Here is a 13,687-nt window from a genome sequence, read left to right as displayed (position 1 = left end):
GACGACGTGGCCTGGCTGACACGGCAGGGCCATGGCGCGGCCGCGTGAGCCGACAGAAAGGGCCGGTCCTGCAGGATGTTTATCCCCAAAACCACCATGCTATGAGGAAATTAAAAACGATAATATTTGCTTAAAACCACCATTGGATGGGGGGAAGCGTGGCCAAGAGGCCCCTGAGAGAAGGCTGCTGGAAGAGAAGGATGCAAGGCCGAGGGTTGGCGTTGGCGGGGGAGAGAGGCTCGCTGGGGACGCGGGGATGGCGGCAGCTGGGGCAGGAACAGCCCCGCCGAGGCTGCGCCCGCCCGGCCCCGCGGACAAAGGAACACGAGGCGCGGGAGGCCCCGGCACGGCCCGGCACACCCCGCTTCCCGTGCTCCCCTGCCCGCCCCCGCAGCCTCCCCTCGGCACCAGAGCGCAGGGACGGCGGGACGTGCTGCCCTCCCGCCCCGGTTTGCTTTCCTCTGCCCTGTCCCAGCCCTGCCCTGGGCCCGCCACGGGCCCCACGGCAGAGCCCCGGAGCCCGGGCGGGAGCCACGGCTGCCTGGGCTCGGCGCCGGGGGGTGTTGGGGCTGTGGGGGCACTCAGGCCACGTCTCTGACCCGCAGCCTGCAGCTTCACCCCCTCCCAGGGCCCAAGGCTCTGCCTCGACACAAACTCATTTCTTGCCCTTGTAGATGTACGGGAGGATTAACCTGAACCCACCACGGCACTTCCTGCGGCCTGAGAGGGTTCTCGGATACCGGGAAGGAATTCCTCCCTGCCAGAGCTGCCCAGCAGGGTCGTTCACTGTCCCTGGCCCAGTCTCTGTCCTGTGGAATGGATTGTCCCTCTGGCCAGTCCAGGTCAGCTCTCCTGGCCACGCTCCCAGCCAGCTCCCTGTGCCCCTCCTCGCTGGCAGAGCCTGGGAAACTGAAAAGTCCTTGATTTGGAGTAAGCACAACTCAGCCACAACTACAACATCGGTTGTTATCAACATCACTCCCATGCTGAATCCAAAACACAGCCCTGGACCAGCTACTGGGAAGAAAATTAACTCTATCCCGGCCGGAACCAGGACACAGGCACTGGCATTTACGCTTTCACGTGCATAAATACATATTCCTTGCATAGCTGCTGCCAAGGACAGGTGATGATTCAGGCCTGCCACACGCGGCACGGCGAGGAAGCTGCCCCCAGGTGAGGCTGCAGGTCAGGGGGAGCAGTGCAGGCTCCAGCCCCACGTGCTCTGGGATGATCCAGAGTCACGCTGCACTCCGGCTCCCACGTTCCCCTCCCTCCACGCAAAGCTCTGTGTGATGGGAGCTGAAGAAGCAGCAGCTGACAGGGGTAAAGCTGGCCCAGGCCCAGGGCTGGGGAGGGCAAAGGAGGCCTGTGGCTCTGGGGAAGCAGGACCTGGGGTCTCAGCCACAGCTGGGGATGGAGGGGACACATTTAGCAAGCCCAGGTGACATCTCCTCTCCCATCTACCAAAACCAGCCAGCATTACACTACCCCAGCTCACCTCAGGCAAGAGCAGCAGCAGAGGGAGGAGCAGCCAGGCACGTAGAAAACCATCCTGCAGCCTGAAAAAGCAGCAGAAAGGTGAACTGGAATATTGGGAGAGCAGCCAGGAACCATCAGGTTGTGAGGGCAAAGCAGCCAGAAGGGGAGCAGGAACCTGCCACCACCTGTCCTGGGAGGTGGGGTGAGCTGCTGGAAGGGGAGCAGGGGCTGGGGGACCCTCCAGGTGAGCTGCTGGAAGGGGAGCAGGAGTGGGGGACCCTCCAGGTGAGCTGAGAGAGTGGAGCAGCAGCAGGGCTGAGGGACAGGAGCTCCTGGCTCCCTCAGGTGCAGCAGGTGGGGTTGACACCTGAAGGGTCCTGCCCCAGGTCTGGATGCTGCAGCTTTGCCCAGGGCTGCACAGGGCTCCAACCAGCACAGCTCCTCTCCCTTCCCCAAACGTGTTTCTCCACTTCCTCCCACGCCCTTCCCACGCCCACCCAACCTCTTGGTGATGATTCTATCTCAGATTTAAATCCGTGCCTTTCATACAGCACCAAGGGTCACAGAAACGATTGTGCAAACCTTTGCTCTGACACCGCAATCCCCCAGATCGTGTCCTGACCCTGCAGGCACTTCTGCCACCCAGCAGGAAATCCCAGCATTGATACTTTACCCTAATATCAAACCCACACATTAGATATCAAACACTGCCTGGTTAATTTTCATTCCTGGTATCACTTCTCACATTCCCCCGTGCCCCACCACAGCCACATGAGGGTGCATCATGCAGACACTGCTGTTTCACTCACTGAGGGGATGAAACAGGATCTGTCCCCTGAGGCTTTCACCATCCCCACCACAAGTGACCCACTGGGGCACTTCACACCTGTGAACCACGGACACGTTACCTGAGGGTGCAGCACTGGCCATGTCAGGCCAACACTCCAAAGTGCACAGCACTCATTGCTTGATTCCCTGCCCCTGTAAAAGAAAACCCCTTCATTTCATCAGCTCTTTACAGAACAGACAAAAGCAACTTTTATTTCCCTTACAAACATCACAATTGTTAAAAGCCACTGGTTGGCTTCAGTTTTAGTATAAGATATCAAACAGTTCAGAACTGCATCAAAAACTTGAGGTCCTTCCCAGCCAGCCCATCCTGGGATCCCATGACTGTGACAGGTTCCCAGGTGGTGACAGAACGTGGAGTTTATGTCACACAAATGCACAGGGACTGTTTCCAGCAGTGCAGGTGATGAAACAAGAAGCAAAAGCCACAGTTTGTAGCTGGAGAGGCTCAGAGTGGACATTGGGATTTCCTGTGGGCATTAATGCACCATCCAGACCCAATGGATCCAACACCCAGAGAGGTGTGTGAGCTCTCCATCCCTGGCAGCTCTCCAGACTCAGCCAGATCCAGCTCTCCAGGAGTGCCTGAGCTCCACAGGCCTTCCCAGCCTTTCCCAGCTAAGTCAGCCTCAGGATGAGGATTCCTTCCAACTCTGAAGCTCAGGAGTGACAATTGTTTACATTTTTGTCAGCTTAACAGCACATTTTTCAAAAACCATTGGCAGCCCCCGTGCCTGAACGGCAATACAGAGACAGAGCCAAGGTCTCCTGCATCCAGTGGCCCAAAACAAGGTGACTCAATCCCTGTAATAGCGTTAGAAGACTTCAGATAATTTTTACCTGTGCCTCAGTTTCCTCCCCCGCTGATCTTGACACCAGACAACAGGAAGCTTAATTGATGTTTTCAAACCAGTTTTTGGGGAGCTGAAGATGAAAAGGCACAAATGGAAAAGAAAAGCATTAACTGGACTTTTCAATATTTGTTACAGCTGTTAAAAAGCCCTGAGCTCGCAGGAGCCCCGCACTGCTGGGCCCTCTGCAGGATCAAAACATAAATCGACTCCTACCCTGAAAGTCCCAGGGAAGAGGAGAAGCAGGAGGTTTCATCAGCAGGTGTCTGCAGGGGGCTGGCACGGGCTGAGGTGGGAGAGCCCCTCTGGCTCCTCAGCAGCCCCCGCGGGCAGGAGGGCTTTGCCAAGAGAACATCAGGATGATGATGATGATGGGTCACACCACAGACGCCAGGTCCCGCTTCCCCGGGACTTGCTGACAATATCTGTGACCCCCTGCAAGGAGCGGCCCAAGGGCAGCCTGTGTCCCCAGCCGGGGGACAAACGGGGGCTCAGCTCCTGTCCCAGCACGCTGTCCCCGCGCAGCTCCGTCCCGGCTCTTTGCAGGAACCAGGCACGAGGCTCTCTGCTCCCAGCACAGGGGGGATTGTTGGGGGTCTGTGCAGGGCCAGGGGCTGGACACAGATCCCTGTGGGCCCCTCCCAGCTCAGGGTATCCCACTGTTCCATGGCCCCGAGGCCAAAGCACCAGGGGATGGAAACCCTGACGGATGCCCTGGACACCCTGCCAGGTCCGTCCCTCCTGGGGGACAAAGAGCAGCTCCCAACGCCCGCCATGGCCCCCAGGGGACCCCGGCCCGTCACCTGCGGCCCCTCACCTGAGCCCCACCCCGCTGCCCGCCCCATTGGCCCGGCCGATTCCATCACCGCCCGCGGGGTATTTAACCGGGGCGACGCCCAGTGCTCCCAGTCTCACCAGTGCCGGGCGCCGAGCAGGCAGGTAAGGCTGGGCTGGGCAAGGGCTGCGGGGTGCTGGGGGGCCTGTGACTGGTCTGGGGGCTCGGGGGGACTCCCCAGGGCTGTCCCAGGGGGTCTGCAGCCCGGCCGGGGCAGAGGCTGGCGTGGGCCCGGCTCTGTCCCCACGGCCCTTGGCTGTGGGTGCCACAGGACCTCCCCAGCGCCCTGGGAGAGCAGGAGCTGCGCGCTGTGTCCCCGCTCTTCTGTGCGTGGGGGGCTTTGCTTTCCGAGGCCAAAGGCGGCATTTTCTGGTGTCAGGATGTGTCTGCCTCGGGTAACAGCTGGGAGGCTCGGAGGGTGGAACTACGTGATCTTTAGGGTCCTTCCCAACCCAAACCAGGGTGGGGCTCAAACCCTTCCCACCTTCGAGATGACTCCTCGGTAACTCCGTGGATCTCTGACTGTGATTGAGCAGTTTGGGGTTTAAAAGGGGGTTTTTTCTGCTTCTCGTCGGCTGGGGCGGTCCATAGGAGGTGTCTCCCACCAGTCACCGTCACGGGCACAGCCCGGCGTTGTGTTTGGGATGGTGGGGACGGGATGGATGCTGCGGGGGCAGGAGGTGCGGGTGACCAGCTGGGCGTTCCCTTCCTGTGACAGCGCTGCCAGCCCTGCCTGGGGCTGCTTCTCGTGACCCTTTGGCGGAGGCACGAGAACTGGGTGACAAGGGAACTCTTGCTCGGGAGCATCCTGTCCCTGCAGGGCTCTGCCAGCTCCCGGAGGGAGCTTTGGCAAGCTGGATTAGTGTTTCTCAAGACCAACAAGGCTTTAAGTGTGGTCATGACTACCTCGAGCTCCGCATGGCTGGGAAGGATTTCAGTTTCTGAAGCTGGTTCTGCTGAAAATTCCAGATGGAAATGTGCTGAGCTGCTTGCTCTGCAAGTTACAGCTTCCAGGTGAAACCAAGAGCTCTGTCCTCATGGAAAGATTGGGAAGTGTTGAGAAGCTGTTTTAGTTCAAACTTTCTCTCCTCTTTCCTAAAATATTTCTGTTCCAAGCGGTTACTGACCCAGTGGTGGCCACTGTTTGCGGTGCTTAATTTCTTCTGGAGGTGTGCGGGGAAGCCCTGCATCCATCAGCAAGGGTGGCTTTGATCGTTGAGGTTTCCTAGTGCTGCTGGTTTATCCAGAAAGGTGAGATGGGCACCTCTGCCACCCTACCTGAAACTACTGTCCTCAGGTCAAAGCTGGGAATCATTTGATCTTCCTTCTAAAACTAATTCTGTCCTCCGAGCCCATTTGCAGCCCATTTCCCACAGACATCCCGTGACCCAGTTCTGCATTTTTGGGCACAGGGTATCAGTGGCAAATCTCGAAAAGAATGTAAATAGGTGCTTTAACTACAATTGAATTCCTCTGCCCTGATTAGCCCTCCCTGCTCGCATCTAAAGCACTAAATTTAGCTTTGTTTTCCTCAGAGGTCATTAAGGAATTGCCGGTTAAGCCACTGAACCAGCCGTGCTGGCTGCGCTCAGTTTGTGTCCCAAGGTAAAACCCCTTGGAAGGGAGAGGAGCTCCCTGAACGTGAAGATCCTACAGGACCACACAGCAGCAGCCTGTTCTCGTGGAGCTGAACTGCTGCCCACAGGGAAACCTCCCGGCCAAGGGGAGTAAAGAACCAGCTCTACCTGAACTGCTCACTGCCAGTGACAGAAATCAGGGAGGCGCTGGTCCCAGCAGGGGAGTTCCTGGCTCTGCCAGGCCAGTTTGGGATGAGGCAGGGAAAAGGGAGCAGCTGGGTGGGTGTGGTGCCCCTGTCCTGCTGTTTGGTGCCAGCCCTTGCTCTTCCTCTGACTCCAGCTGGGGAGTGATCAGGAGTTCAGCTCCTGATGCCAGAAGATCTCTTGACCTTGATCCTAGAAAAGAGCACTGAAGTTTCATCACTCTGAAACCACCTGTTTCAAGAGCTTTTTCCAGCAGTGGCCTAATACTTCAGCTGTAGCAATGGTGTGAAATCATCTGATCATCCCTTTCATACGAAGCAAACCACAACCAAAACAAAGTGATGCTGTTTCTTTTCCTCTGCCCACTGGGATTTCCACTCCTGACCATTCTGCCTGGGCTGTGGCTTCTCCGAAGGAGTCAGAACCACCTGACCCAGAGTTGCCAAGCACTGGGCTTTCCTGCAATCTCTGAAGTAAAGCAAGGGCTGCTCAGCACTTCTGCAGGGAAAGAGAAAATAAAACCCTGCTGTGGGGATCTGCCCACACTGCAAATCTGGGTGTTGCAAAACATGGATTTCTCCTACACAGCAGAGAACAAACCTTGTTCCAGCGTGACTCTGCTGCAGGATTTCCTCTGGCCGGCTGCATCCATAATGAACAGGGGATCCCTGTGCTTCAGAGGCTGATCTAACCTTACACCAGTTTTTACAACAGCCAAGGAGTTACTCTTGAATTCTTCTAACGAGAATCCTCCCCTCTTCCTTTTGCTGCAATGTCTCTGTGCTGGCCCTGACACCAAGGCCACCACGGTGCCAAACTCCACAGTTTGAGCTTCTTCCACCTCTCCAGAAGTAAAATAACTGAGGAAAGGGGTTGTTTGTGATGGTGTTGAAAGAGCTGTGCTTTGGCTCCAAAGAAATAACAAACCTGCCCTGAGGCAGAGCAAGAGGGACAGCAAACGCCGTGGACTTTGGGACCTGGATTTTCTATTCAGCCTTGCTTTGTTTGGAGCAGGTTTTTACAACTTCTCCCAGCCTGGTGAGGATCCATTGGTGTTTCAGCTGTGCAGATAAACTGGGGAGGGCCCCTAGAGGGGCTCCCAGCTTCTCACTGGAGAGGCTGGAGGTGACAACTTGTGTGACAGCTTTTCCCATAGGCATGTGGCACTCAGCATCCCTGCCCTGCTCAAACCTCACTGAATTCTGACTAATTCAGTGGTTAATGCAGCAATATTTGGTGTTTTGCCAAGTCACCTCCTGAGATGTCCCTGGCCAGTAGGAGAGCCCGCAGGGCTTACAAATGCTGCTTTCACTACTTCTCTTCATCTCTCTGTTCCTGTTTCTCAGCAAAATAATGACCTTGGACGAGGCAAAGAACGCAAGGAACAAGACAATGGGCTCCACCACAACTCAGATGGCAAGCTTGTCTGGGAAGAGTCTGCCAGTGAGCCTGGAGCAGTGCACGGCTTGGAAATCCACTTGGGGAGGGTTTGAGGGTTTTCCACGGGAAAATGTCACAGCCAATCTAAGAATAGGAATTAACTGGCAAAGGAGAGAAAAGCAGACTCTGTCTTGAAGAACAGATGTGCTGGAATCCCTGCTGTGCCTAAGGCTCGGGGTAATCCTGGGTTTATCACCAGTACAGGAGTGTCCAGATACCACAGGAGATCTATGCTGGGGAACCAATACCCGTTCAGATTATTGCAACATCGTATACTTCTTCAGTCCTCTTATGTCATGAGAATGTCTCTGAGCCTTGGTTTCACAGGAAGGGAGACTTCCTGCCTTGCTGCTCAGTAGGATGGGAAGCCATGGCAGCCATGGAATGCTGCAGCTGGGAAACCTGGCTCACCCTCCAGGGAAAACCCCACAGGACTTTCATGTCCTTCCCAAACTGGCTGTACTATTGTATTTTCTCTCCCCTGACCAGCTGACGAGGGGGGTGAGGGAGTGGTTTTGGCGTCCAGCCAGAGTCATCGCACCCCAGAGAGAAAACACAGGGCAGATAAAATAGTTCTCACCTATTTCTAACCTGAACCTTCCTGGGAGCAGCTGAATGACAGAGCCCAGCTTTGTTGCCCTCTGCTTCTCCAGTTTTGGCAGGATTTTATTTCCTTGGGGGCAATGAAGTTGTCCTCATGATGCTCTTGTTTTTCCTTCCAGCTGCAGCTGAAGTCAGCATGGCCTCAGGAAAGACCCCAACCCCAGACCTGCTGAAGGCTGAGGAGCAGCAGACTGTGGTAGGTGCCAGGGCATGCACAGCAGTTAAATCACCCACTGACATGTGCTGGTAAACCTCTGCCAGCACCCCCAAACAGGCTGGGGGACGGAAAGATTAGCCCTACAAAGCTGTGACCAAATCAAAAACCCCTCAGTACAGAAGGTCATTGTTTGGCTCAAGAGACAACTTCAGGGCTGGCCAAGTGGTGCAAACAGGAGTTCTGAAACAGGAGCTGTTACAGGTCCTACTTCCACGTCTGGTTTGGTGCTGAAACCAGTGTGACTCAGAATTTACAGAGTTCAGGGTTTGTTCACTTGGTGGAGGCCTCTGGATGAGTCTCCTCGACTCTGAACTGAAGAAGGATGAGGGGGTGGGTTTGCTGGGACCTTTCTGGACAGACACACGGCTGTGTCCACCCACCAGCTCAGGCTGGGCTCTGATGTCACTGCCTCTCTTGGGTTTAGAGCGCTGTCGATCGAGTCACCAGCCTGCCCCTGCTCAACTCTGCCTTCAACATGGTCTCCTCTGCCTACACCCACACCAAGGAGTGCCACCCGTGCCTCAGTGGTGTCTGCAGCGTGGCCGAGACCGTGGCTGCCGTGGCCGTGGGCAGCGTGGTCGGGGGGGCACAGCCCATCCTGAGCCAGCTGGAGCCACAGAGTGAGTGCGGGCCTGGGGACCCTGGGGACAGGGGGACAGACAGGGAGGGGAGGTTCATGTGCCTGTAGGGTGATCCCACCTCCCTCAGCCCCTTCTCTGGCGCTGAGCCTCCTGCTCAGCAGCTCCCTGGCACTGAACTGCCTGGGAATGAAAGTGTTTCCAGGAGAAACAGGGTTTGGTTTCTTTAGGTCACCAAGTAACAACTCCCTGCTCCCTCTCTCTCACTCCAAGTTGGGACCGTCCCAAGTAGGAGTCGTGTCAGTCTGGGATAGAGCTCACTCTGGCTCATCCCAACGCTTCTCAACCCTTTAACCTCAATGCCCTGCCCACCATGGGTGGGTGCCGCACTGCAGTTGGATTCAAGTCTACAGCTAGAGAGCTGGGAAGGCAGAATGGAGACTATTTGAACCTGCCAGATTTTAGGGTTTGTTCACTTTAAACAAGACTCCCACACACATCCTGCCTCAGAATGGTGATTTATTTTGGGGGGCTTGTTTTCATGAGTACATCTTGAACTGGCCGTTGTAGGGTCAAAAACCCACCCCGAGTGTAAGAATCAACTGGTGCCTGTTGTCTCTTCCAGTCGCCCTGGTGAATGAATACGCCTGTAAAGGTCTGGATCAGCTGGAGGAGAACTTGCCCTTCCTGCAGCAGCCAGCTGACAAGGTAAGGAAAGGCTTTTCCCAGGGAAGCCATGGCTTGATGGGTACAGAAGAATATGGGGAAATAAATAAAGCCCAGGGAAAGCTGGAGAGGTGCCCTCAGCATGCGGGAGCAAACACTGAATATTCCATGTCCATACAGGTGTGCTCACTTCCCTGGCCCTCCCACAGACTGCAAGTACGACCAACCCAAGTGGAAAAGCTTTTCCAAGGAGGGAAAACAGATTTTTTTTGTTGTTGTTGTTTCAAAATCTTCCTCTCCCTCTCCCTGGTGCAGGTAATCTCAGACACCAAGCAGCTGGTGTCCACCAAGGTGACATCTGCTTTGGACGCCGCCTGCGAGGCCAAGGAAGCGGTGGCTGATAAAGTCACTGAAGCTGTGGACCTCACTAAAAACGTTGTTGGGGACAGTGTCAAGCTGACCAGGTCTGTGGTCACCTCCACTGTCAGCAGTGCTGTGGAGGCTGCGCAGGGGGCCAAGGAGCTGGTGACCAATAAGGTGACAGAGGCCGTGGATGTCACCAAGCACATGGTGGAGGACAGCGTTGACAGGACCAAGTTTGCCGTGGCCTCTACGATCGTCAACGCCGTGGAGGCTGCTCAAGGGGCCAAGGAGCTGGTGACCACCAAGGTGACGGAGGCTGTGGACCGCAGTAAGCACCTTGTGGAGGATAGCGTTGACAAGACCAAGTCTGCTGTGACTTCCACCATCACTGCAGCTGTGGGGGCTGCCCAGGGAGCCAAGGACCTGATGGCCAACAAGGTGACAGATGCTGTGGACAAGGTCACCAAAGCTGTGGATGTCACCAAGCACATGGTGGAGGACAGTGTTGACCTGACCAAGACTGCGGTTGCTTCCACGATTGTCAGTGCCGTGGAGGCAGCTCAAGGGGCCAAGGAGCTGGTGACGGACAAGGTGACCAAGGCAGTGGACCTCAGCAAACACATTGTAGAAGACAGTGTTGACCTGACCAAGTCTGCAGTTGCCTCTACAATTGTCAATGCTGTGGAGGCTGCCCAGGGGGCCAAGGAGCTGGTGACCACCAAGGTGACAGAGGCTGTGGATGTCACCAAGCACATGGTGGAGGACAGTGTTGACAGGACCAAGTCTGCTGTTGCTTCCACCATCACTGCAGCTGTGGGGGCTGCCCAGGGGGCCAAGGACCTGGTGGCCAACAAGGTGACTGAAGCGGTGGACCTGACCAAAGGGGCTGTTCAAGACAGTGTGGAAAAGACCAAAGCTGTGGTCACCTCCACGGTCAGTACCGCTCTGGATGCGGCCTATGGCACCATCACCAGCAAGATCAACACAGCCCTGGAGCAGGGCAGGGAGGTTCTCCAGGAGGGCGTGGAGATGACCAACTCAGTGGTGACCAACAGCATAAGCAAAGCCAAGGCAGTGAGCCAGGCAGTGGCTGGAGGTGTGGAAACTGTCCTGGGGATGTCAGAAGATCTGGTGGATCATTACCTCCCGGTGACTGAGGAGGAGCTAGGTAAGAAATTACTTACCTGGCGCTTGTAGATGCAAGTCCCTTCCCATGTGAGTAGAGAGAGCACCTGACACAGCAAGACTCAGCCTCTGAAGCAGACAGGTAGCTCTGAATTTGTCACCAAGTTGCTGGCTGTCAACACCCAATTGCCACATGGTATGGGACAGAGTTCAAGCATTTGCTGGCTGGTCCTTGCCCATCAGCCTCAAAGTAAATAAACACGTGGGTTCATGCTTCAACCTCTCCATCAAGTCTGCTTACCTGAAGACTGAGCAGGGACTAACCTGCCTGTAACACACGAGCAACTACAGACCTCCTACTCCCACAGCAAGCTTCAGCCTTCATGTCTTCCAATGGGTGATCCAACCTTCCACCCCTGCCAGCTGCAGCTCTGTTCTTGTTCCCTCCAGGTAAAGTGGCCACCACGGTGCAGGGGTCAGGCGTGGCCTCGGTGGAGGAGCAGAAGAGGCAGCGGAGTTACTTTGTCCGCCTGGGCTCGCTGTCGGGCAGGGTCCGGAGCCGAGCCTACCAGCACTCCCTGGCCAAGCTGCAGAGCTTCAGGCACCGCACCCAGGACACGCTCTCACGGCTGCAGCTGGCAATAAAACTGGTACCGACACGCTTTGCCCTTCCTCCTCCTGTCTGTAGCCTTTCCTGCCCTGCTATCCAGCTGGAAGCTCTTCCTCCATCCCGCACCAGCTCCGTGTCCCCCTGGATCCTTCCCTGGCAGGGAAGCACTCATGGCTCTCTGTGCCTGCTTGCAGTACAATCTTTCCTCTCATTTTTCCCATCAGATTGAATCCGTGAAACAGGAGGTTGGCCAGAAGCTGCTGGAGGGGCAGGAGAAGCTCCATCAGCTGTGGGTGGACTGGAGCCTGACCCAGCCCAAAGGAAACCAAGTCAGGACGGCGTGCCAGCCCGAGGTATCCCCGGGAGGGCCCGGGGCCGGCCCCCGCGCTCCGCGGGCCGTAACTGAGCTGTTCTCTCCCAGCAGGTGGAGCCGCGCACTCTGGCCATGCTGAGGATCATCACCCAGCAGCTCCAGCCCGCCTACCACCGCCTCCAGCTCAGCATCCACGGCCTCCCCAGCGGCATCCAGGACGCCGTGTCTCAGGCCGCTCGGCACATCCACAAGCTCCACAGCTCCTTTTCCAGGGCCGTGTCCTTCCAGGACCTCTCCAGAACCACCCTGGCCCGGAGCCGGGAGCGTGTGGCAGAGGCCCGGAGGTCCCTGGATGTCCTCTTTGAGTTTGTCACTCACAACACCCCTCTGAACTGGATTGTGGGGCCCTTCAGGGCCATGGCCAAGGCGGCACAGGACAGCAGAAAGCACAAGGGGATGAGGAGTGACAGAAAACTACCCAAGCTGGAAGAGGCTCCACTGTCACAGGAGGTGACAAAGGCACCTGAAGAGCCAAAGGGAGCCAACAAGCTCTCAGAAAAATGGTGTGAAGTGCTGGAGAAGCTGGAGGAGAAGGCAGGGAAGCCAGAGGAGCAAGCAAGGAAGGACACAAAGGTGGCCCTGGCTGCAATGGAGATAAAAAGCAGTGCACCACAGGAAGATCTCTGATAAATCCCAGCTCTTCTGGCCGAGGCTGCTTGGCAAGGACAGCACTGGATCTTCTGATTGTGTGCCCATTTGTGCCACAAGTGCCTCTGCCCTCTGAATTTAGAGTCAGATGTAATTGTAAGGAGATTTGATAACCAAGGTGGGGAGATTCTGAATCTGATTTACTGTTCTTAAATCCAACTGCTGTGCTGAAAGGGGAGATGGGACCTGCACTTCAGCTTTTTAACTCAGCCCAGCTGTAGCTGTGAGTGGCTAAATCTTGCTGAGACAAGCTCTGGGAGAGAAGTGATCTCAGCTTATTTTTAATGCTGGATTTGTTTTTAATTTGCCCAAGCTGTGGAACTCTTGAGAAGATGCTGTGCTCAACCTTTGATACCATCTCCCACCTTCTCCACGTTTAAAAATACAAGTTCCAGACACAATTTCCTTTGTGCCTGCTGTGATTCCAGGGAGGCTGGGCCCTGCAGCACATCTGGCACAGCTGGGAGCAAGGAGCTGCTTCTCAAGGAGAGATTTCTCCTCATGGATCAGCCAAACACTTTTCCCTTCATGGAGAAGCACTCAGCAGTGTGGGGTTTTCTTTAATCTTTTCTAGTTCTGTGAATGACTTCAAGGATTATCTGTGAGTAATTCCATGTATGAAACACTTCACGGCCATTAAATGAGGCAGCTTTTCCCAGGAGTTACTCTGCCATGGGATTAGGATATCCTGTTATTAAAAGAGGGGGGATTTTAATCCAGGTGCTGGTTCTTTCCCAGAAAATGCTACTTTGTAATAATTTCCAATGTAACTTATTTTGGTAACTGTTCCTGGCATTGTCCCTGTGCCAGGGCTGGTGAGCAGACACTGGAATAAAGCCTGACCTGCCTTCAAAGCCATGTGGGTTTGTGTGTACTTAAAGCTGCAGGGTTGAGTTCTCCCCTTACCTGACCTGTGGTGAAGCCGTGCCTTTACCAACTCTTGTCCAGGGCCGGCTTGTCTGTTCCCTGCTCTTGCTGGAGGGGAAAAACAAAGTGCCTTTAGCAGGTCCCATGCTTTCCCAAGCAGCAGAATGCCTCAATTACTTTGTTTCCCTGACTTCTGCCTGTACTCCTGAGGCTCAGGTGCATTTGTCCCTGCCCCACTCTTCCTCCTCACCTCACCCCTGGCTCCTGGGCTTTGCATGGCTCGTCCCTATTCCAACAGTTCCCCCCGGCACTGCCCGCAGGGGAGGGCTCGGTCGCCGCCCTCCTGTCACCTGGGGCTGCTCACGGGGGACAGGGGCAGGCGGGGAGGGCTGGCTCGCC

The 13,687-nt window shown here is 55.8% G+C and overlaps 1 protein-coding gene across 2 annotated transcripts; it reads left to right on the top strand.

Moving 5' to 3' along the window:
- Positions 1 to 7,977: 7,977 nt before the first annotated feature.
- LOC136302409 (perilipin-3-like) lies at positions 7,978 to 13,535 on the top strand. 2 transcript variants are annotated; one of them, XM_066205902.1, is made up of 7 exons: positions 7,978 to 8,037; positions 8,483 to 8,678; positions 9,262 to 9,344; positions 9,618 to 10,833; positions 11,241 to 11,440; positions 11,625 to 11,753; positions 11,825 to 13,535. In XM_066205902.1, exons 1-7 carry the CDS (start codon positions 7,978 to 7,980, stop codon positions 12,398 to 12,400), a joined length of 2,460 nt encoding a protein of 819 aa, XP_066061999.1. In that variant the 3' UTR covers positions 12,401 to 13,535. The 2 variants fall into 2 exon arrangements, with proteins under 2 accessions (XP_066061999.1, XP_066061998.1); XM_066205901.1 differs by having other exon boundaries at positions 11,822 to 13,535.
- Positions 13,536 to 13,687: the final 152 nt, after the last annotated feature.

This window comes from Chamaea fasciata, unplaced genomic scaffold, assembly GCF_029207755.1.
Source record: "Chamaea fasciata isolate MVZ Bird 193981 ecotype frontalis unplaced genomic scaffold, bChaFas1.0.hap1 SCAF_28, whole genome shotgun sequence".
In the NCBI taxonomy this organism is placed as follows: Eukaryota; Metazoa; Chordata; class Aves; order Passeriformes; family Sylviidae; genus Chamaea; species Chamaea fasciata.
The sequence above is the reverse complement of the archived record's forward strand: the minus strand, read 5'-3'. Positions and strand labels throughout refer to the sequence as shown.